We start from the raw sequence: 25221 nt of genomic DNA, 5'->3' as shown, positions 1-25221 counted from the left end.
TATTTTAACTAAATTAATACTCATAATCTGTATATACACTTTAAAAATATTCCTGTAAAACACACTCAAAAATATAGATTAAAGACAAAACTAATTTATTTGAATAAAAAAGGCAATACTATCCCATTAAATTGAAATAACTCATTTTACAAGGAAGATGAAAATTTACTAGCCTTATGTCAGCAAACCTTTGCAAAACAGATGGGACTGAAAAATAAGTATCGAGTACAGTCAATGATGCCCTTTTCATCTCTTCAATATGATGTATCTCAGTGAGGCAGCTTTCCAATTATGTCAGACATTAAAACCAATAATTGGAATAAACTTAATTAAAAATTAAACTTATAAGTTGTTATAACAAAGTATTAAACAAATATTTAAAAAGTAATACCATACAGGCCGGGTGCAATGGCTAACACCTGTAATACAAGCACTTTGGGAGGCCAAGACGGACGGATCACTTGAGGTCAGGAGTTTGAGACCAGCCTGGCCAACATGGTGAAACCCTGTCTCTACTAAAAAACACAAAAAGTGGCCAGGTGTGATGGTGGGCACCTGTAATCCCAGCTACTTGGGAGGCTGAGGCAGGAGGATTGCTTGAACTCAGGAGGCGGAGGTTGTAGTGAGCTGAGATTGCACACCGCACTCCAGCCTGGGTGACAGAGCGAGACTCTGCCACAAAAAAAAAAAAAAAAGTAATACCATGCAATACTATAACCACTGAAACATTACTGATGTATTAAAATTCTATCTGAATAGTACAATTTAAATAATAATAAAATTAAAATAACCTTACACGCTTTATTACATTAAATAGTGATACATATATTTAATGTATAAATCAATAACTACTATGGATGCTTGCTCAAAAAATTACTGATAGGAGTGCACTAAGAAAGACAATTGAAGACTACTATTTTAAGGTTAACTATTTTTAAATAGTTTATGTTTTCTGTATTTGTCCTAATTTATTCCTCCTTAGTATTCAGTAATGCTTTTAACGAAATGTTAGCCTGTCTCAGCTGTGCTGAAGGAAATCAAGAAACCATGTTTTGCGGTGGGGATGGGGGTTCTTGTTTCCCCTTCCCTCTTTTTGTTGTTTTGTTCCAAGTTTGGGCCAGCATGTTCAAAAGGGGATGGGAGTGAGGTAGTGCTAACAGTAATGGAAGTCAAATAACTCCAATAGGGTATAGAAGTAGAAGCAGTTTTTCAACATTAATTTACCTTCTAAAGCTTTCTCTTCTGAGAAAATTTAATGAAGTCTATGCTCTACCTTCAAAGTAAAAATAGAAAGCAAAACTTGAACACATTAGAAGAAACCATATACAAATAAATCTGCTTTACAATCCTAGAGAAATAAAAAGTGAGCCAAAGAGGTAAGGACCAAGAATTTTTAAAAAATTAAATATGGAATAATTGCTACTCTCTCAAGAAAAGGATCCAACAAGATAGGACATTATACGTATGTTAAATAAAGTGTAGTACATTTAAAAATAAAAATAAATAAACCCAGTCTGCTTAACAAACTGAACACTTTGTTGGAATTAATCATCAAATACCAATGATAAAATACTCCACAGGGCACACATGGAGACATACTAAATAAAGTGTAATTACATCTCTTTATGAGCTAATGATTCATTTCAGGAGTTTTCATATGAACACTAGCAATGCAAAAAATTCAAATATGCGGTAAATGTCAACTAAGTAATGCATTTGATAGATATGGCTATAAAAGATTGTCATCAGATGACTGAGGGATGCTTCATGTTTATGAAAATGATAGCTATCATCAGAGATACTTCATATTTATCATCTTCATAAACTATTACCTTCATAAAACATGAAACATTAAAAAAATCAAAGAGTTAAGGAAATTAAGTCTATGGCTACAATCATCTACAATATGGGTAACATATCAAATCACCATCTAGCATCTGTTGAAGTTCTTTAGAAAATTAATCTTAGAAACATTGTCTAATTATAAATTATGCTGATTGCCTAGAATAGAGCAGAAACAACTTATGAAATAATTTTAACTTTGTGTATCATTTTAAGCTCTGCAGACTGCTAATACTTTTTTCCCTTGAATTTTGATTTAGAAATAAAAATAATTTTTCTTACAATGTACAAAACAACTTAGTAAACATATATTTTCATTAAATTCTCTGATGACTTTCTGAATTATATTTTCCAGTTATTTTACTTTAGATGTACTTCATAGACTTTACTTTATTTTCAACCTTTTTCTGTTCCAAAATAGTAAAATTTTTTAAAACCGTCTTTTATCCCTGATAAAATCAATTGAATATTATATAATAGTGTCTACCTTCATGCTTTAATATTTTCAAATGACATTTATAAAAAAAATAAAATTTTAGGGCCCTCTAACCATCTGAATGAGCCCCTCTTCTCAGCCAGGGCATTCCAAAGTTAACCTGAAACACTGGTTCCCTGTATGAGAAAAATAGGAGACTTGTCTTGAGAAAATTATACATTTTTTGATCTCTTAGATTCTCTAAAACAGCGCAAGAAAAAAAAAATACTTGTTCCATATAAATACTTGTTTGTGGAAAGAAAAATAACTAAATGAATATACAATGATACATAGTCTTAACTTCTTACCTCTGTCTTAAAGAAGAAATGATTTTTCCTGATCGTTAAGTCTCACATCTGTGCATGGGTTTTATATTTTGCCTACCTGTGATCTCACTGTATAAATTATCCTCAGCTTTTGTGGTATCTCCAATTTTGTCTCCTTGTCTCTTTACATCTCTATTGCTATACACATACCCCAAATGATCATATAGTCAAATTTCTTGAATGATTGGTGTACATAGGTTGTCCCTCCTTCTTCAATTCACATCCATTCCTTAACAACTAAAGGTCCTCTGGCCAACTGACTACAGACTAACAGCCTATTTTTCAGCCTCATTGTTCTTGATGAGGCTACAGCATATCATGCACCTTCTTCTTGAAACTCTTTAGAATTGTGTCACACATAAACATGTAGCTTTGTTGCCTACTTCTCATAATGATGCTTCTGAACTCCCTCCATTGGCTCCTTCTCCTTACTCTTCCATTAAAGAGTTCCTTTGAATGTAATTTTGCACTCTTGGCTGGCTATATATTAAGTATTAGAGTGAAATAGTAGATGACAAAATTTGCATTTGCAGGACTGCCTATGCCATGAAAGAAAAAAAGCAGGAAATATTCAGAGTGAAAGAAATAATCGCTAAGTGCCTATACTCTGGCAATTTCAATTTTTAAAAAGTCTCATTAAATATCTTTTTAACCTTGGATAAGTTGCTTGATCTCTTCCTATAGTCTGGCAATTTCAATTTTTAAAAAGTCTCAATAAATATCTTTTTAATCTTGGATAAGTTGCTTGACCTCTTTGTGACTCAGTCTTAATTGTAAAATGAAAGGGTTACAGTATATCATTTATTCCCAGATATATATATGTATATATATATATAGATATAGATACATAGATAACTCCAAATCATTTATCCACAGATATCTACATGGCTCACTCCCTCGCCTGCTTCAAGTATCTGGTCAAATGTGAACTTTCAGTGAGCCCTACCTTCACAACCATAATTAATTATCATCCCACAGTTCGATAAGGCTCTGTACATTTATTTTCCTTTATTCTCTTTGTGCTTCATTTTGACATGTTTCCATCACTATGTCTTCAAGTTAATTAATTTCTTTTTCTTGCAATATCTACTACTGTACATCTAATTCCACTAATTTTTTTTATTTCAGATATTTTATTTTTCATCTGTAGAATTGAGTTCGGTTCTTTATATATTTTCCATTTCTCTCCTCAATGTGTCCAACTTCTCGTAAATACCTGAACATAGTTATGACACCTGTTTTAACATATAGGTATTTAATATACCTGCTAATTCTATCATCTATGTCATTTCCCAGCCTATTTCTATTGGCTAGTTTCTCTCCTGTTTGTATTTCTTGCTCCTTTGCACCTCTAGTAATTTTTTATTGAATGTTTGGCACTGTTATATTTAAGTTGTTGTATGTCTCCATCTTACTGTATTCCTTTTAATGATGTTGGGCTACAACAGTATTGTATTCCTTTTAACAGTAACAGTTACTCACTATTTTGTTTCCTTCAGAGGCTGATTTACAAGCTTGTTTAAGGTGAGTCTAGGGTAGCCTTTACTCTATAGATAGTTTAGCCCCACTACTGAGGCCTAGCCCTTCTGGTCTCTACTGAATGTCCTAAATAACCAATGAGAATTGTATATGATGGACAGTAGGAAATTCAATGCCTTCTGCCCTGTGTAAGGGTGAGAATCATTAATATCATAGCTCCGAGGTTATTCTTTGCCAAACCCTGTGAGGTCTCATCGCCACGCATTCATGTCTTGCTATTCAGCAAACTCTCAAGAACTCTATTGTTGCTCCCAGGGGCTCTTTCTCTGTATAGCTTTCTCCATCTCTGGAATTTTATTCCATAATTTCTAGTCATCTCTGCCTCCCTAAACTTCAGTTCCTGTCTCTATAACTCAGAAAGACTGCTGAGCTCAGTTTGAGATGTCCTATTCTGCCCTGTATTCTGAAACGTGCCTTGAGGCAGAAAGCTAGGGAAATCCTAGGGCTCACCTTTGTTTCCTTTCTATGAGGAATCACAATCCTGCACTGCCTATTGTCCAGTGTCCAGAAACTGGGTAATTTTCCCCATATATTTTATCCAGTTTGTTAGTTGTTTATAGTAGGAATATAAATCTAAATCCTGTTACTCTATCATGGCCAGAAGCTAAAGTTCTATACTTTGAATTTTTAGTATTATCTACCAAATCTACATCATTATCACGTCTTCATTTATCTTAGCAATAGTCAAGGTGTCTTAAATTTAAAAGGCTTCTATTATTTTAACTCTGTATTATGTTGACGTGAGAATATATAAACATGTAAGATAAAATGGTTTATATCTGTTAAGTATCATTTATGGAGTATTCTGCTTGTTAAATTTTCATCTCCATCACAGACATTTTCATCAAGAATTCCAAATTAAGGTTTATAACATTTCAAAACCTAAGGTAAACAAATGGCATAGCTTTTAGGGGTTTCGTTGTTTTGAAGGATATACAGATTCTCTGGAAGATTATTTAGAATTCTGTGATAATAGATTATCTTCATGTGGAGCAGCAAGTTTTTATTCTGGCTCAGTCTGCCCTACGTGACTATATCATTGAAATAGTGGCATTCTGCTGTTAACACATTCCGAGCCATCAAGCACAGGTCCCCCTGTAGCCAGCCACTTAACATTGGCTGAGTTTGGAAGAGGAAAAGGTCTGCTTCTAACTGAATAATTAAAAAGCAAAATCAAACCCAGTGCAGTATCAGCAGGTCTTGGTATTCATGTGTCAAAACCACCATATATAACTTGTTGGGGATGAACTTAAAATCAACATTGGACCATAGGCTGTGATGATATAAATTTAGAAAATAATTTTAATAAGAACTCAGAAATAAAATTAACATTAACATTTCTCCACTGTAACATGTAGTTAAAAAATAAAATGTGTATTTTACAACAATGTGATTATACCTAATGCTACTGATTTATACCTAATGCTACTGAAAATGGCTAAGATGGTTAAAAAACAAACAAAAACCAACAACCAAAAAAGGTAGGCAGATGTGCAAAAGACTGTGAATACCTTAACAAACTCATTACAATTTATGATGCAATATAAATAATAATTAAAACAGTGATTGATAACTACATTTAGATGTATGTACACACTCTAAGAAATCATAAAATATATTTTTAATCTAAAAAAGACTGTATCCTTTAATTAAAAATAAAACGAAGTGTCAAAACATAATTCTAAGTAAAGAAAATGTTTAGCACAGAGTATTATCAAGAAAAGAGAGAGTACCACTGCCAAGTTCCCCAGAGAATTAAAAATAGTGGGCACCCAAGGGGGAAGAAATAGAATTCATAAACAATAAATGTTATATTCAAGGCCTTTTACCTTTGGTGACTGCTCACAGTCACCAAACAGGGCAATCACAAGCATTAGTTGGTTGCCTATTACTTTTTATGTAAGCTTGAGTAAGAATATACATTTGGTGAAATAATAATGTCCTTATCTATAAGAAGAATACCTATAGGATATCTGATGGTTCTAAAGGTGGGGGAACACCAAAGACATAAAATGCAATTATCCTTAATTCTAAAGAAAAGAACCATAGTTCATACTAATAATTTAAAATAAAAAAAAGTGTTGTTTATGTTTTCATATTTTATAAAGTAATTAATGATGAGAAATTATGATTTCAGCTTTTATTTATTTTCCCTAACAATTATTGATTTCTTATAAAAACATAAAGTATAATAAAGAAGGCAAAATAATTATCAGATCAACTGATATCATTTATGAATTGATATGTGATTGGTATGAGTTTACATATAAACTTTTCCATGCACATACAGATGCATTTCAAAATCTGTGATCGCATATTCTAAACAGTTCTATATCATCTATTTTCATTTACATTATAAGCATTTTCTGTCACCATTAATTATCCTTAACCATTATTTTAAATATGTGGTTTATATGCATGTAAGGTAATTCTTACCATTTATTTTCACTAATGGACATTTATTTTCTTAACTAAAAGGTGATGTTTATAAACCTTTAGGTAAATTAACAGCTCAATTATAAACCTTTATGTAAACCCTAAACTCTAACTATTAAACTTAACATGACATTTAAAGGAAAGAAAATTGAATTTTATAATCAAAACTCAACACAAATTATATAATCTTTTTGTGATACAAAATGTGGCACAGGCATTTTTGTCAACTGATAAAATCTCAACAAAGTAAAAGGCTTGTGGCTATGGACAGGTGGAAGTCTAATGATTCCACAAAATAAACATAATTAATGTCATAGTTTAGGAAAAATCATAGAGCACAAAATAATAATACTTACATATAAAATATCACAAAAAAATTTATTTTAGCATTTTGGTTGTTAAATATGACTTAAATGCTACAATAGCTAATTTGAATTTCCTTGCATATATGATTATATTTTAAATTCTTTAAGGGTAGGGATCTTCTTAATATTTCTGCCCTCAATTTCACTTAGAACAGAGTCTTGCCCATAACAGACTTGATAGATGGTTCTGATTTACTGAAACTATAAAATCTTTATCAATGTGGTTGGGAATATCTGCGTTATAAGAAATAAAGCTGAAGAAAAGATATAAAATTACCCAAAGAAAAGTGGCCAATCATCATAAAAATTAGAGGTTAAGGAGAAAAAACAAATCACAAAATGAAATCATAAAGTTCTTTTTTTAATTATATATTGATGAATTATATATGTAAAATTCTTTTTATTACACAAAAGGAAAATTATTTTATAGAAGGATAGCTATACTTTATATTTGCATAGAAGATCTAGCAGAGAATATGAGAGAAAGGGGAGGAAAGATGATTAAGGTGTATTGTCATTTTCAAGAATTCACTTAAAAAAGGAACATACTATTGACAGACAATTCTCTATGGGTCTCTTAAATAGAGGTAGTGATTGTTATGGTTCCCTACTGTGTTTTTAAGGATATTTGTAGAGCGAACAGTCTCAGAAGACAGAAATACGATCCTGCTTCTGTGCAAAGGGCAAGTGTGCTCACACCCTCGCAAAGGAGACACAGCGCCTCCCTCTGGAGAGTAGGGCAGTCATGCTTTCTATCCATTATAAAAGGTTCAGGTTCCCTAAATTCAGAATTCCTGGCCCTCTTCATGCCACCTTATGGAAACCAGGCTCAGGGCACTAACACAAGAAAATGCTAATACTGTGATTATTGCTAATGTTGTGGATAATAAAGTTCTTTGCCTCCACTCGATGAGTTTCATGTCTTTGGCCAGCATCCATGAAATTGTGGATGATAACTTGCTAGCTTAGAAGTAGAGTAAAATCATAGTCCCTTTACAGTACTTGACACATACCTGTTACCGTTTTTGTTTTTATAGGGCTGCTGGCATATTCAGAGGCCTGATATGATTGCTGCTTTGTCAAGGGTGCACTTCCAATAGACACCTCATCCTCTTTCCTTCTACAAACTGGCATAACAAGAGGAACAGCTACCACAGACTGCTGGAAAGAGCCAAAATGAAAAACTTTTTAGTTTTTAGTTTTTCACTATTTCTTAAGCAGCAAAGGTTAAACATGGCAATACTGAGGACAGTCCTTCACAAGTTGGGGCTGAGACTTCATTATTGTAAATCAATCAATCTCTCCCTCCCTCATCTGTCCCCGCACCCTCCTTCTCTCTCTCTCTCTCTCTCTCTCACACACACACACAGACACACAGATACACACACACACATGCACACACAGAGTAATGCTTATCCACTTAAATTTTAAATTAAAATTCTGAGTGAAAACCAAAGACCCTGTAAGTACCCAGAAAACGTAAGTTTTAGTAAGAAGTATTAAAATAATATGGAAAGAGCAAGTTAAAATTAAAATTCACTTTGAAAATTATGTTTTCAGAAAATCCTTATAAAATTATCCTTATAAAATAGATCCTTATAAAAAAATCCTTATGTTTTTAGAAACATACTTTTACAAACTGATTATGTACATGTTAATATGGATAGTCCAACTTTTTTGAAGAATACTGAAAATCTCTATATTTTGTCTGACAAAAGATATCCATAGCATATTCAGAAAGCACAGAAGAATACCTAGTTAGAGAAAGCTGGAAAATATTATGATCCTCTATTGAATGCATGAGGGCTGAGCTGGACAATAAAGCAGCTGTTTCATCTTTATTCACTGAAATAAAGTCTGATGTTACTGCTGATGATGCCCAATACAATTTTGTCATATTATTGGCAAAAAAAGTTTTAAGTTTGCCATAGGATCAAAGATCAATGTTGAAGTGGGTGGAAAATAATCATCGAATGTTGGGTTTTAGCCACAGTTTGAGAAGGAAATTGTAGCTTTGGAAACAACAGATGATAACTGTAACACAGCTGTAGCAGATGGTGAATCTGGCGATGGTTGGTCAGGCTGCAGTGTAGTCTAAGGTTATCTTCAGTACCACAACCAAAGTTTTATAGATCCAAACTTAAGCCTCACCCAACTTAAAATACTCAATATAATTTACATTATAAAAAAGTATTTCAATGAAAACATGTTTATTATATAACTATGTAATAAAATCAATCATGTTCTGAAACATGGAAAAGGGCATATTATTTTACAAGTTGCTAGTCACGCTGAGTAAAAAAAAAAAGGAAAAGAAATTAGAGGCTGGGCACAGTGGCTCACGCCTGTAATCCCAGCACTTGGGAGGCCGAGGCGGGCGGATCACGAGGTCAGGAGATCGAGACCATCCTGGCTAACATGGTGAAACGCCGTCTGTACAAAAATACAAAAACAAAAAATTAGCCAGGCATGGTGGCGGGCGCCTGTAGTCCCAGCTACTCAGGAGGCTGCGGCAGGATAATGGCTTGAACCCGGGAGGCAGAGCTTGCAGTGAGCCAAGATCGCTCCACTGCACTACAGCCTGGGCAACAGAGTGAGACTCCGTCTCAAAAAAAAAAAAAAAAAAAAAAATTCGAAAATGAGAAAAGATTAAATAAATTATCGAAAGCATCATAACATAGAGTGCCTGCTTTTACATTTGGTATTTAGTCAAACTGATAATACACAAACCTAAATTGGAAACCATTTTTAAGACCTAGATGAGAAATGCTCCTCATATTGTTAAGTTTTGATGCATTTAAATTTCCTCATCTAAAAAGTAAGGAGGGGGGTGGACTGGAAAACCTCTTTATACTCTAATATTTAGTGACTCCATAATCCCTTGAATTTCTGTCCATTTATATTCCTGGAATACAATCCAAACTCTAAAAAGTTACAACCAAGTTCAGGATTAAAATTAATATAGACTTGGCCCTTGAATAACATAAGTTTGAACCACATAAGTTCACTTACATGTGGATTTTCTTCCACCTCTGCCACTTCTGAGACAAGACGAACCCCTTGTCTTCCTCCTCCTCAGCCTACTATCCAACACGAAGACCTTCAAGAATGATCTACTTTCGTCCTACATAGTATTTTGTCTTCCTTATGGTTTTCTTAATAACATTTTCTTTTCTCTAGTTTACTTTATTGTAAGAATACCATATATAACACATATAATATAAAAAATGTGTTAATTAACTATTTATGTTATCATTAAGGCCTCTGATCAACAGTAGGCTATTAAGTTTGGGGGGACTCAAAAGGTATACATGGGTTTTTGACCAAGCAGGGAGTTGGTGTCCCTAGCCCTCATGTTGTTCCTAGAGTCAACTATATAATAAGTTACTAGAGAAAATTTACATGCTATACAGTGTAAATTCAAGCACAATAGCTGAAAGATGCAACTAATGAAAGCACAAAGTTTTATAAATCCATGTAAAATTTTATAGATCCAATAAATTTTCATGGTACTGGTAATACTAAACAACAAACAAAAAATACCTTTGGGCAGCTAAAGCTCTGAGTGTATTTTTTTTTTTTTTCTTTTTGAGACAGAGTCTCACTCTGTCGCCCAGGCTGGAGTGCAGTGGTGTAATCTTGGTTCACTGCAACCTCTGCCCTCCAGGTTCAAGCAATTCTCCTGCCTCAGCCTCCCAAGTAGCTGGGATTACAGGCACCTGCCACCGCGCCCAGCTAATTTTTGTATTTTTATTAGACATAGGGTTTCACCATCTTGGCCAGGCTGATCTTGAACTCCTGACCTCATGATCCACCTGCCTCAGCTTCCCAAAGTGCTGGGATTATGGGGAGTGAGCCACTGCGCCCAGTCAACTCTGAGTGTATTTTCACACAGGCAAGAATAAAAAGGCCAAGGCCAAACAAAACCACTTTCTAACACAAGAGTAAGGCTCTTGTATGCCTTGTACATAGCTGTATACAAAATACATATATTTGTTGAATGACTGCTAGTAAAGATGCTGCATGTCAGGCATTAAGTGATACCAAATAAGGAGTAAGACCAGTGATTTCCTCCACTATTCTAGAAATATGGCTACCTTGGTCAAAAACATCAAAATAAGTAGTATTTATTTTTAATAACCTCCTATTACCCTGCTTATATTCTTTTTCCTTCTGGTACTGTAGCTCTCCTCAAATTTCAGTTGCACTCTAGTCTCAGATCTGTTCTATCTTTAACCCAAAAATGTCCCATAATCCCAAAATACCTAAAGATTTTCATAGCTGCATCCTATAAAACATAACCATCTTTCACTAATTATTAATTTAACAAATTAAAAAAATACTAGAGGGTTACAAAGAATACAGCATACCTATTATGACCAATAATTAACGGCTATTAACAGTTTATCATATTTGCTTTTTTAAAAAAAGTATTATAGATAAAACTAAAATCCCCTTCGACTGCCAACCTACTGCCCTTTCCTCCCAGAGTCAACCATTATTATGATATTAGTACAAATCCTTCAACTTAATTTTTACACCTGCATTCACTTACAGACACACATTAAAGGCAGTTTTAGAAAAATATATATAAGCACTCTCATAACGCATACATCATTGGGAAATTGCTTTTGCATCAACTATAATTTCTGAGACATCCATACTAAGGTCTATTGTATAATTTTTAATAAATGTTATATCATGTGAATATTTCATACTTTATCAACCTTCTTACAAGTTTTCACTTAGATTTTCAAATTATTGCATTATTGTAAGGAATATGCAACAGCAGTCTTACACAGTATTCCTTACTTATATGAATTTCACTCTAAGAGCATACCTACATCAAGAAGTAGAAATTTGGGGTTATAAGTTTGCTAATTTTCAATTTTATTAGATACTGACAAATTTATCAAATTTTTCCTCACAACAATAGTAATCATTCTCTACATTTTCACCAATACTGTATATCAGCATTTTTATTCACCTAACAGATTTTAAAATTAAAGATGAGTGGTCATGACTTGATAATTATTGAACCTGGGTATGGAAACATATGGCTCAACTATGCAATTCTCTCAACTTTTCATGGTGGGGTGGGGCAGGGGGAACATCAAGAGTAAAATAGTAGATTAAGAACATTTTTAAAAGTATATTTTTAAGTATACCAAACTGTAGTAAAATAATAACGCCATCAATTGCTGTTCAAAATGTAAACTGGGCTGGACATGGGGCTCATGCCTGTAGTCTCAGCAATTTGGGAGGCTTAGGTGGGTAGATCACTTGAGCCTAGGAGTTTTAGACCAGCTGGGGCAATATAGTGAGACACCACCTCTACAAAAAAAAATTTTTTTTAATTAGCCAGGCATGGTGGTGGGTGCCTGTGGTCCCTGCTACTCAGGAGGCTTAGAAAAGAGGATCACTTGAGCCCACGAAGTTAAGGCTGCAGTGACCTATGATCACAGCACTGCACTTCAGCCTGGGCAACAGGGCAAGACCCTGTGTGAAAAAAACAGAAAAACGAAAAAGAAAATGCAAATTGTATACCAATTTTAGAAGCAATTTGGTGATACAGCAAAAGTCTTAAAATATGTTTCTGAAACGCAAAATACTTGCCTAGTGCTACTAATTACACTTGTAAAAATATATTCTAAGTCAATAAAGATGAATGCAAAGATTTAGCTATGGAGACATATACTCCAACATTATTTGTAACTCTGAATGAGTGGGGTTATGGTATTTGTTAGTTTACCTTTTATTTTTATTATTTTTAGAGATGAGGTCTCGCCCTTTTGCCCAGGCTGGAGTACAGTGGTGTGATCATTGTTCACTGCAGCCTCCACCTCCCAGGCACAAACAATCCTCCTGCTTTAGCCTCCAGTGTAGCTGGGACTATAGGCCTACACCACTATGCAGAGCTAATTTTTATTTTCTGTAAAGACAGAGTCTCGCTATGTTCCCCAGGCTGGTCTTGAACTCCTGGGCTCAAGCAATTCTCCCACCTTGCCTCCCAAAGTATTGGTATTGCAAGTAGTTTAGCTTCTAAATAAGGCCATTATTTATGAAGTAGAAAAATATACCTATAATTCTGTGCCACATAACAATGTTTTAGTCAACAATGGACTGCATACACGATGGTGGTTCCATAAGATTATAATGGCATATTTTTACTATACCTTTTCTATGTTTAGACATACAAATACTTACCTTTGTGTTACAACTGCCTAAGGTATTCAGTACAGTAATACTCTGTACAGGTTTGTACCCTAGGAGCAATAGGCTATACCAGAGATGGGTTATAGCCCAGATGTCTAGCAGGCCATACCATCTAGGTTTGTATAAGTACGCTCTATGATGTTTGCACAACAACAAAATTGCCTAATGATGCATTTCTCAGAATGTATCCCTGTCATTAAGAGGCACGTGATTGTATATTCATTTTAAAAGTTATAATTTTTTAAAAAGTTAAAAATCAAAATATTTGAATATGCTTGGTATCAATTAAATGAATGTCTAATTTACTTAAGCTGCTAGAACACTCCACTTGACCTTCAGGGATATCTATGGTACAGTGGAAATAACTGTATTACTTAGAGAATAACCAATCAAGAATTTACAATGGAAATTTTTCCCAACTGATTACTGCCATTAGTCTAACTTCTATATCACCCATTCTCTATATTCTGCTAGAGTAAACTTTCTAAAATCCAGCTCTGTTTATACCAATTTCCTACAGCTCCTCTTTACCCTTCAAAATGAAGTCTCAAATACCTAGGACTACAAATTCAAATTTTTTTTTCAGAAATTGGTTTCCAATTTCTCCTAGTCTGTACAAGAACACTTGACTCCATTCTGGAACCACTGAAGTCTCTTTCTTGCCATGCTTTTGCATCTTCTTTGCCTTTGCTCAAATAGTTCAGTCTAAAACAACCTTCTCTGTCTGTCTCACTCCTAGGATACTCAGCTTAGTTGTTAATTCCTCCTTTTCACACACTACCCTGGTTGTGAGAACTATTCCTCTTGTTTTCACATAATCCTGGACATACATATACATAGTTAATTACTAAAAATGGCATTACTATATCCCTTAAGATTCTCAAATGCACTAAATACTCTCAGAGGGAGGGATATTCTCACCTATGACTTTTATTTCTGTGGCCATGGTGTATAGCATACTGCCTTATATTCTGTAACTACTCATTAAAAGGAAAAATGGGGACAGGTATGGCAGAAGTTTCAAATAAAATTAGGACAAAGTGAAGAAAAACCTTTAAAAGGTGCTCCTTAGATAGTGCTTTTTTGTTAAACTTTTTAATTCTTACATAATTATAAAATTCTGTATTCTTCTCCCATCAACCAGCTTGAAGTTACTTCAGAAAAAGGATACAAAACTATTCCAAATAGGAATTGCAAAACTATACTTAAGTTGATGGGAAATTATAATTCAATAAAGCACGAATTTGGCCTCAAAAATTCTTAGTTCTGTCATTTACTTAAAGCTGTGTGACTATATGTAAATGAATCTCAATAAGCATCAGTTTCTTCATCTTTAAAATGAAAATAATAAAACTGTCGGAATTATGTTTAAGTATTCTAGAAACTATAATTGCTTACTTACTACTTTGTAATTTATACCTTTTTAAACAAACACATATTCCAACCTTTTTTGCACCAACCATCCCAATCCCAGGATTAGGTATTCGATGCACATTTGTTGAAAAAACCTAAATATGACAAGGAAATGTAGAGATAAAAATAAAAGCTGGTCAGGTGCCGTGGCTCACACCTGCAATCCCAGCACTTTGGGAGGCAGAGGTGGGTGTATCACTTGAGGTCAAGAGTTCAAGACCAGCCTGGCCAACAGGAGAAACCCTTTCTCTACTAAAAATACAAAAATTAGCCAGGCATGGTGGCACATGCCTGTAATCCCAGCTACTTGGGAGGCTGAGGCATGAGAATCACATGAACTCGGGAGGTAGTCCCGAGAGAATCACATGAACCAGGGAGTGGGCCGAGATCACGCCACTGCACTTCAGCCTGGGAGGCAGAGTGAAACTGTGTCTCAAAACAAAACAAACAAACAAGCCAACATTCATTTACTGAGCAATTCTTATGTATTGCACACCATGAGAATGGACATGTAGATGCTATGAAACAATGAAGACTGGTGAAATAGGACTCCTAAACTAGTTTCTGTTTTGTAAGCCATTGTACAGAAAGCCCCTTTAATAATCAAAGAAACTTTATACTGACGTGCAATTTCTCATACAAAAATAAGGGAATGGAATTGTTTGAAAGGGGTAAAGTTGAGAGACAAAGGAAATCTCGTACATTGGTTAAAAAAGAATCCATCAAAAGACATATATAATTCTACTAAATGAATAAGAAAAATATTTGTTAAGAGAAAAAATTATTTAAAAATCTCTTACCTGTTGCATATGTCTACTTGCTCGTTTCTGAGGCTGATAGATGAGCCACGTATATAAGATTGGGTCAATATTAACTGCTAGTCCTTGTATACTGCAAAGAAGTACAGCACCTAAAAGACAAGATTTTTAGATTGTTATATAATTCCTCATAAAAAACAATAAGCTATTTATCACTTTACACCATGTAGGATAGCTACGACCTAATACACAAACAGTAACAAGCATTGGAAAGGATGTGGAGGAATGCAAACCCTGATACATTGCTGGTAGGAATGTAAACTGGTACACCCACTTTGGAAAATACTATGGCATAACTGGGTCATACTGTAACTATATGCCCTTTTGAGGAAATGTGGGCACCAAAAACTTATGCCCACACAAAAACTTGTATTCAAATGCTCATATCAGCATAATTCGTAACAGCCAAAAAGTGAAATCAATATAAATTTCCATGAGTTGATGAATAAACAAAATGTGGTATTTCCACACAATGGAAAAGTATTCATCCATAAAAAGAAATGAAGTACTGATACTTGCTACAGCATTGATGAATCTCGAAAACACTATATTAAGTGAAATAAGCCTGACAAAGAAAACATATATTTTAGAATTCCACTTATATGAAATTGCCAGAAGAGGCAAAAGCATAGAGACAAAAAGTAGATTTGTGGTTACCAGGGCCTGTGAGAGGGGAGAGTAGAAATAACTGCTAAGAGCTATGTGGTTTGAGAGTGATAAAAATATTCTGAAATTAGAAAATGATTGTACAACCTGGTGAATATACTATAAACCACTGAATCACACAATATAAAATAACTGTATGGAAAGTGAATTACATCTCATTAAAAGTACATTTGTCCATAAAATATAATAATAAGCTCAACTTTTTAGGGAAAGGACAATTTTTATATTGGCCCTGAAAATGGAATACTTTAGGTAAAATATTCCTAAATAACTTTTTCATTATATTAAAAAATTGAATAGGAGTGGTGAGAGAGGGCATCCCTGTCTTCTGCCAGTTTTCAAAGGGAATGCTTCCAGTTTTTGCCCATTCAGTATGATATTGGCTGTGGGTTTGTCATAGATAGCTCTTATTATTTTGAGATACGTCCCATCAATACCTAATTTATTGAGAGTTTTTAGCATGAAGGGTTGTTGAATTTTGTCAAAGGCCTTTTCTGCATCTATTGAGATAATCATGTGGTTTTTGTCTTTGGTTCTGTTTATATGCTGGATTACATTTATTGATTTGCATATGTTGAACCAGCCTTGCATCCCAGGGATGAAGCCCACTTGATCATGGTGGATAAGCTTTTTGATGTGCTGCTGGATTCGGTTTGCCAGTATTTTATTGAGGATTTTTGCATCAATGTTCATCAAGGATAGTGGTCTGAAATTCTCTTTTTTGGTTATGTCTCTGCCAGGCTTTGGTATCAGGATGATGCTGGCCTCATAAAATGTGTTAGGGAGGATTCCCTCTTTTTCTATCGATTGGAATAGTTTCAGAAGGAATGGTACCAGTTCCTCCTTATACCTCTGGTAGAATTCAGCTGTGAATCCATCAGGTCCTGGACTCTTTTTGATTGGTAGGCTATTGATTATTGCCACAATTTCAGAGCCTCTTATTGGCCTATTCAGAGATTCAACTTCTTCCTGGTTTAGTCTTGGGAGGGTGTATTTGTTGAGGAATTTATCCATTTCTTCTAGATTTTCTAGTTTATTTGCATAGAGGTGTTTGTAGTATTCTCTGATGGTAGATTGTATTTCTGTGGGATCGGTGGTGATATCCCCTTTTTCATTTTTTATTGCGTCTATTTGATTCTTCTCTCTTTTCTTCTTTATTAGTCTTGCTAGAGGTCTATCAATTTTGTTGATCTTTTCAAAAAACCAGCTCCTGGATTCATTAATTTTTTGAAGGGTTTTTTGTGTCTCTATTTCCTTCAGTTCTGCTCTGATTTTAGTTATTTCTAGCCTTCTGCTAGCTTTTGAATGTGTTTGCTCTTGCTTTTCTAGTTCTTTTAATTGTGATGTTAGGGTGTCAATTTATTAAAAAATTGATTCATGATTTGAAAGTAGGTATTATAATCATTCAAAAAATCATTAAAATTACAACTTTTAATGTTCAAAAGCAAAGAGAAAGAGCAGCCTAGATTAAATGCAGGCCAACATTCTGACATAAAACACAAAGCGGAAGTGTAACAGGCTGCAATTCCAACCAACTAACTAACCTATTTTTGTCCTTTCTGATGAAAAGTAGTTCAAATAGAACTTACCTAAAGCAGAGTATACAATTCTCAATTTATGAGCAGGTTATATACATCTATAAATAAGTTTCTGTAATTATACATATATTTTTAATACAAATATTATTAGCTCCACTAGGATATATGAAACATAAGGGAAGGGATATTTGTCAATTTTGTTATCAACTATACCTGTAGCATATAGGAAATATGCCATCATACTGAATGGGGAAAAGCTGATGCATTCCCCTTGAATACTGGCACAAAACAAGATGCCCTCTCTCACCACCACTATTAGTCACAGTACTGGAAGTCCTGGCCAGAGCAATCAGGAAAAAGAAAGAAATAAAGCCTATTCAGATAGGAAGAGAGGAAGCCAAACTATCTTTGCAGACAACATGAAAATATGTATCTAGAAAATCCCATAGTTTGGGCCTAAAAAGTCCTTAAACTGATAAAGAACTTCAGTGAAGTCTTAGGATACAAATTCAACATATAAAAATCGTTAGCATTCCTATACACTAACAACCGTCAAGTTTACAGCCAAATCAGGAATGCAATCCATTCACATTTGCCAAAAAAAGAATCAAATACTTAGGAAGACAGTTAACCAGGGAGGTAAAAGATCCCTACAATAAGAACTATAAAACATGCTCGAAGAGATGACAGAAACAAATGGAAAAATATTCCATGCTCATGGATAGGAAGAATCAATATCATTAAAAGGGCCATTCTGTCCAAAGCAATTTACAGATTCAATGCTGTTCCTATCAAACTACCAATGACACTCTTCACAGAACTAGAAAAAAACTATTTTAAAATTCATATGAAATGAGAAAAGAGCTTGAGTAGTCAAGGCAATTCTAAGCTAACAGAACAAAGCTGGAGGCATCACATTACCCAATTTCAATTTATACTACAAGACTATAGTAACCAAAACAGCATGACACCTTTACAAAAACAGACACATAAACCAATGGAACAGAATAGACAGCCAAGAAAAAAGACTGCACACGTACAACTATCTTATCTTCAACAAACCTGAAAAAAACAGGCAATGGGGAAAAGGATTCTTATGCAATAAATGGTGCTGGAATTGGCTACCCATAAGCAAATAATTGAAACTGGACCTCTTCCTTAGACCATATACAAAAATCAACCCAAGATGGATCAAAGACTTAAATAAAAACCCAAAACTATAAAAATCCTGGAAGACAATGTAGAGAATCATTCTGGACACAGGAACAGGCAAAGATTTCATGATGACGATGCCATAATGGGAATGGCATGAGAGAAAATGCCAGAATGGGAGGAAATTTTTGCAAACTCTGCATCTGACCAAGGTCTAATATCCAGCATCTATGACGAACATAAAGAAATCTACAAGAAAAAAAAAAGCAAGCCCATTTAAAAGTGGGCAAAGGACATGAACAGACACTTTTCAAAAGAAGATATACATATGGCCAAGAAGCATATAAAAAAAAGCTCAACATCATTGATCATTAGAGAAATGCAAATCAAAACCACAATGAGATGTCATCTCTTGTTTTTATTCTTCTTCTTCTTCTTCTTCTTCTTCTTCTTCTTCTTCTTATTATTATTATTATTATTATTATTATACTTTAGGTTTTAGGGTACATGTGCACAATGTGCAGGTTTGTTACATATGTATCCATGTGCCGTGTTGGTGTGCTGCACCCATTAACTCGTCATTTAGCATTAGGTATATCTCCTACCAACCCAACAGACCGTTGATTCCCGTTCTGTCTCCATGATTCTCTTTTCAGTTCACACCTAAGAATGAAAAATTTTTTTTTTTCCTTGATATTTAGAATATTTTTTTTTCATCCTTCATCATCCATTTAGGGATAGTTTCCATATGTGACCTTATTTTAATTCATAATGTCCAATTTTTTGACATGTCCTCCAGGTTTTTTTTGCATAAGTTTTAAATGATTTATAGTCCTTTGGGTATATACCTAGTAATGGGATGGCTGGGTCAAATGGTATTTCTAGTTCTAGATCCCTGAGGAATCGCCACACTGACTTCACACCAGATAGAACAGCTATTATTAAAAAGGCAAAAAATAACAGATGTTGGCAAGATTGTGGTGAAAAGGCAATACTTATACACTGTTGGTGGAAGTGTAAATTAGTTCAACCATTGTGGAAAACAGTGTGGTGATTCCTCAAAGAGCTAAAAAAAGAACTGCAATTCAACCCAGCCATCCCATTACAAGGTATATACCCAACACCATATAAATGATTCTACCATAAAGACACATGCAAACGTATGTTCCCTGCAGCACTATTCACAATAGCAAAGACACGGAATCAACCTAAATGCCCATCAATGGCAGACTGGATAATGGAAATGTGTTATGTATACACCATGGAATACGATGCAGCCATAAAAAAGAACAAGATCATGTCCTTTGCAGGAACATGGATAAAGCTAGAGGCCATTATCCTTAGCAAACTAATGCAGGAACAGAAAACAAAATACCACATGTTCTCACTTATTAGTGACAGCTAAATGATGAGAACACATGGACACATAGAGGAGAAAAACAGACATTGGGGCCTATCAGAGGGTGGAGAGTGAAGGGTGGGAGAAGGGAGACGATCAGAAAAAAATAATCATTGGTTTATTTTTTAGTACCTGGGTGGTGAGATAATCTGCACAAAAATCCCCATGACACAAGCTTACCTATATTATAAACATGCACTTGTATCCCTGAACCTAAAAAAAAAAGAAAGAAAAAGTATCTGCCAGATGGCAGGGGGCTAAAAAAAGTATATGTCAGAATAAACCATAGCTGGTTCTCAGGATAACTGAAAATAGTACATTTGTTCTATTATGTTTTAGATTATTTAAATCAGGAAAATTAGTATTAATAACAAGCCCTATGAAAACTGATATATAAAAAGACAGATAGAAGGATGAAGGAGAAAAAGTAAGAGAAAAAGAAATTTATCCTTTTTTCAAAGCTTTCCACAGAATCTTCAAATAACCAAAACTTGCCATGTATACTCCTATTCTATCATGTAGTTCTATTTTTTTCCATGGGCCCAGAACCAGTATAAATCCGTAGGCAGCATGCTCAGACAACAAAAGCAATGTGCCCTCCCAAGGACCAATATGTGTACTGTTGAGCAATGATTCACTCAAGCAGATGTCAGAAAAGAAAGACACAGAAAAGCTAAACACAAGATGATTGCAAAATTGGGGTCATAATTAAAGTCAACTGAAAATCCAATTTAATATATACTATATAATTTAACATATATTTCTTACTTTCATAGATTGCAAATTTCTCATAAAGACCTAAATTCTTCTACTTCTCAAGTATCACTTATACACAGAATAAACATATAAAAATACTATATTAAGAGAAATAAATAGGACTTTTCCAATATGATATCCAGTTTTCAAACAATTCTAGCAGCTCTACTACAGCAAAGACACAGCATCTCCACAGACTAACAAGAATAAAGTAGTATGAGATATACAGTAAGATTTAATTTGCATTGTATTCTTATTTTATAACAACTCATTCTCCCAAAAAAGGTACTATGTAAGAAAGAGAATTTTCCCCCAATATGAAAAATAGTTTATTAAGACCTTTTGATTTTAAAGCAATTAACTGAACAAGATTTAGAGAATTTAAAAGGTTTATTTAAATTCAGGAATAAATAATTCAATCTCAAGGGTTAAAAGATCTTTCTAAAACCTACGTAGATAAATAAAATTAAAATTAGATTTAAATTACTATGAATTTCTGTCAAATGAGCCCCTTGTACTGTAATTTGTTCTATAACTAGTATCACATAAATACCATATATAATACAATAAAGAAAGCATTCACCAAAGGAAAAGTGAATTACACGAAGAAAGAAGACTTTGAATTCAGAAGACAAAAGATCTAACTCAGGAGAAAAGTGATGGGAATTTCAAGGCTTACAACAGTGAATTAGTCACACGTACACAGAAAGCTTAGTAATAACAAAACACAATTATTAAATACAACAAAATCAAATGTTGCAAAGGAAAGAATAGCTAATCATAAGATACAACGCAACTGTGATGTGAATACTGTTAATAAATGGAATGATATAAATTCTGAAATAATAAATGAATAAACAATTTAATCAGTCAAATTTAGGATATAATAATATTCGGAGTATGAGCAAATAAGAACATGTGATGAAGGTTGGAGAAAGTGAAAGATAGCCAATTATTATTTTCCACAGTAAGAAGTCAATAAATAATGCTCCAAAATGAATATTCAGGAAAAAAACAAGAAAAGCTATGTTATTTTAAAATATGGAAGTAAACACCAAAATAATACCTGAAAATTTGTGAAACTAGTTACAGCTAGAAAAGGAAACATGAAAAAATGAGTTTTGTTGCCCCCCTGCCAAAAAAAATGTAACTGGGATTCTGAAACTTGGGACACCGGGAAAGAGAGATAGATGAGCCTTAGACTTTCTTGTGAAGACCAACAGTCCCCAGTCTTTTTGGCACCAGGAACTGGTTTTGTGGAAGACAATTTTTCCACAGATTTGGGAGGTGGAGGAACGGTTTCAGGATGAAACTGTTCCACCTCAGATCATCAGGCATTAATTCAACTCTCATACAGAGCATGCACAACCTAGATCCCTTGTATGCACAATTCATAATAGGGTTTGCGTTCCTTTGAGAATCTAATGCTCCCAATGATCTGACAGTAGGCAGAGCTCAGGTGGTAATGCTTGCTTGCCTGCTGCTCACCTCCTTTTGTGTGGCCCAGTTCATAACAGGCCATGGACTAGAACCGGTCCATGGCCCAGAGGTTGGGGACCTTAGCTCTAGACATGAGAAAAAAGCAGAAAAAAAGTTGTCTCTTTGAGAAAGTCTCCAATTCACTGTTACGTGACACCCACAAATTATGATCTGTCATTTATGTTTCCCATAACAAAAAAATCAGCAAGCAGTGCAGAAAACAAACCACTGTTAATAAGAGTCAAAAATATTAATGAATAAAACATTTAGATCCTCAAGGACTGAAGGTATTAGAATACAGAATATAAAACAGCTATGTATTGTTGCAGGAAGTCAGAGACCCCCAAACGGAAGGACCTGCTGAAACCATGACAGAAGAACATAAATTGTGAAGATTTCATGGACATTTGTTAGTTCTCCAAATTAATACTTTTATAATTTCTTACGCCTGTCTTTACTGCAATCTCTGAACATAAATTGTGAAGATTTCATGGACATTTATCACTTCCCCAATCAATACTCTTATAATTTCCTATTCCTGTCTTTAATCTCTTAATCCCATCATCTTCATAAGCTGAGGATGTATGTCACCTCAGGACTCTGTGATGATTGCTTTAACTGCACAAATTATTTGTAAAGCATGTGTGTTTGAGCAATATGAAATCTGGGCACCTTACGAACAGGAAAACAGCGATTATCAGGGAACAAGGTAGATAGCCTTAAAGTCTGGCTGCTTGTGGGCCGGGCAGGACAGAGCCATATTTCTCTTATTACCGAAAATGGGTAAGAGAAATATCGTTAAATTATTTCCCCAGTAAGGAATATTAATAATTAACAGCCTTGGGAAAAGAATGCATTCCCGGGGGGGGGGGGCTCTAAAATGGCTGCTCTGGGGATGTCCGCCTCATGCAGTTGCAGGTAAGGGATGAAACATGCCCTGGCCTCCTGCAGTGCCCCCAGGCTTGCTAGGATTAGGAAATTCCAGACTGGAAAATTCTAGTCAGACTGGTTCTCTCCTCTTGAACCCTGTTAAGATGTTTATCAATGACAATGCGTGCACAGCGGGACACAGAACTTCATTAGTAATTCTAGTTTCGCCCTGACCTTGTGATCTCACCCTGACCTTCTGCCTTGTGATCTTTTGTTGCCCTTGAATCATGTGATCTCTGTGACCCACACCCTATTCGTACACTCCCCTCCCCTTTGAAAATTGCTAATAAAGACTTGCTGGTTTTACGGCTCAGGGGGCATCACAGAACCTGCCAACATGTGATGTCTCTGCCAGACACCCAGCTTTAAAATTTCTCTCTTTTGTACATTTTCCCTTTATTTCTCAGACCAGCTGACACTTAGGGAAAATAGGAAAGAACCTACATTGAATTATCAGGGGCTGTTTCCCCCGATAATGTATAAAATGTTTAAAAACACATTTATGAAATCATGAAGATAAACTATGAGAAAGCATCAGCAACAAGTAGATTTTAAAGAAAAATGAAAATCATAGAAATGACAAATTGTTGAAGTACAAAACTCACTGAACATGTTAAAAAGCACGTTAGATGCAGTTGAAGAGAGAATTAAGGAAATGGAAGTACATAACAAGATAGTTTAGGATGTAACCCCAGATTGAAAAATAACAAAACTTTTAAAATGAAGTTAGAGATACAGAGGTCTGAGTGAGAAGACATAGCATATGTCTTATTGGACTCGAGAGAGATAATAGAGAATGGGGAAGAGGCAATACGGTTTTAAAAAAAGGTAATGGCTGAGTATTTTACAGAAATGTTGAAAGATAATAAACCTTAAATCTAGGAGGCCCAATAAACCCCAAACTGGATAATTAAAATAAATCTACACTAAGCAAAAAAAGAAGTTGTAAACAAGTGAAGATAAAGAGAAGATCAGAAAAGTACTCAAAAAGATAGATCACCTGAGGAAAGAATTTATAAAAGCAAATAAATTTATGACCAACTTCTCAGCCAATAGTAAATGATATTCATTATATAATTTTAATTCAATACTTACATATATGTTACCTATTTTTGTACGTACCTAATGTTACGTTGAAAAAAACAGTAAAGAAAGAAAAAAGATATTGAGTTGATTTTTTAAATAAGTCAGGATTATGTTGTTTTAGATTATGCATCTAAGTACAGGTCATATTATATACATTTTTTAATTATGATGAAAAAATTTCAAAACCTAGTAAACAAAATGGCATATAAATTTAAATGTATGCAAACTGGACAAGATGCAAGTATGTTAAGAAATTACAGATATCCTGCATATTGTACAAATTATTATAAAAGTCTTTTCAGATATGTCTAAAACTAAAGTGTTCAATGAATTTTCAAACAAATTCTCAACATGTGATTGGGACACCATTTTATTTGAGATTTTAGAGAGAGAAAATGGAAAACAAATGTAATAAATATTTTCAAATGGAAAATTAAACTTGAAGGTCTTATTTTATTATTATTAAGAAGTTAAAAATACTTCACCAAACTATGTAAGTTATATGATTACATTACCCAAAAATGACCTCATGACTTACAGCCAGCCTTAAATTTTATGAATGTTATAGATGATAAAAGAGGGCAATTCATTGATTTAACACCAATTTGGTTGAAATTACAATTTAGAGATAATGTTCTTTTTAATTTAGAGAGAGATTTTCATTATATACTCAATTCACAAGATACCAACCTTTAAAAATAGCACACAAGTTCTAACACATAAATATCTGGGCAATTAGTTTGATACTGAGCTGACACAGACCAGATCCACCACAGATCATTAAA

The 25221-nt window shown here is 34.2% G+C and overlaps 1 protein-coding gene across 1 annotated transcript in view; it reads right to left on the bottom strand.

The window, feature by feature from the left end:
* VPS13B (vacuolar protein sorting 13 homolog B) overlaps window positions 1–25221 on the bottom strand; it is a 915321-nt gene that overhangs the window by 519858 nt on the left and 370242 nt on the right. The window contains exons 20-21 of the mRNA XM_032760928.2: window positions 15413–15522; window positions 7997–8144 (exon numbers count right to left, since the gene is read on the bottom strand). Coding sequence (XP_032616819.1) covers window positions 7997–8144; window positions 15413–15522 — 258 coding nt within the window. The remainder of the gene's footprint in view (window positions 1–7996; window positions 8145–15412; window positions 15523–25221) is intronic.

Source organism: Hylobates moloch, unplaced genomic scaffold, assembly GCF_009828535.3.
Source record: "Hylobates moloch isolate HMO894 unplaced genomic scaffold, HMol_V3 SCAFFOLD_9, whole genome shotgun sequence".
Classification (NCBI taxonomy): Eukaryota; Metazoa; Chordata; class Mammalia; order Primates; family Hylobatidae; genus Hylobates; species Hylobates moloch.
This window is presented reverse-complemented; position numbering and strand designations above follow the sequence as displayed.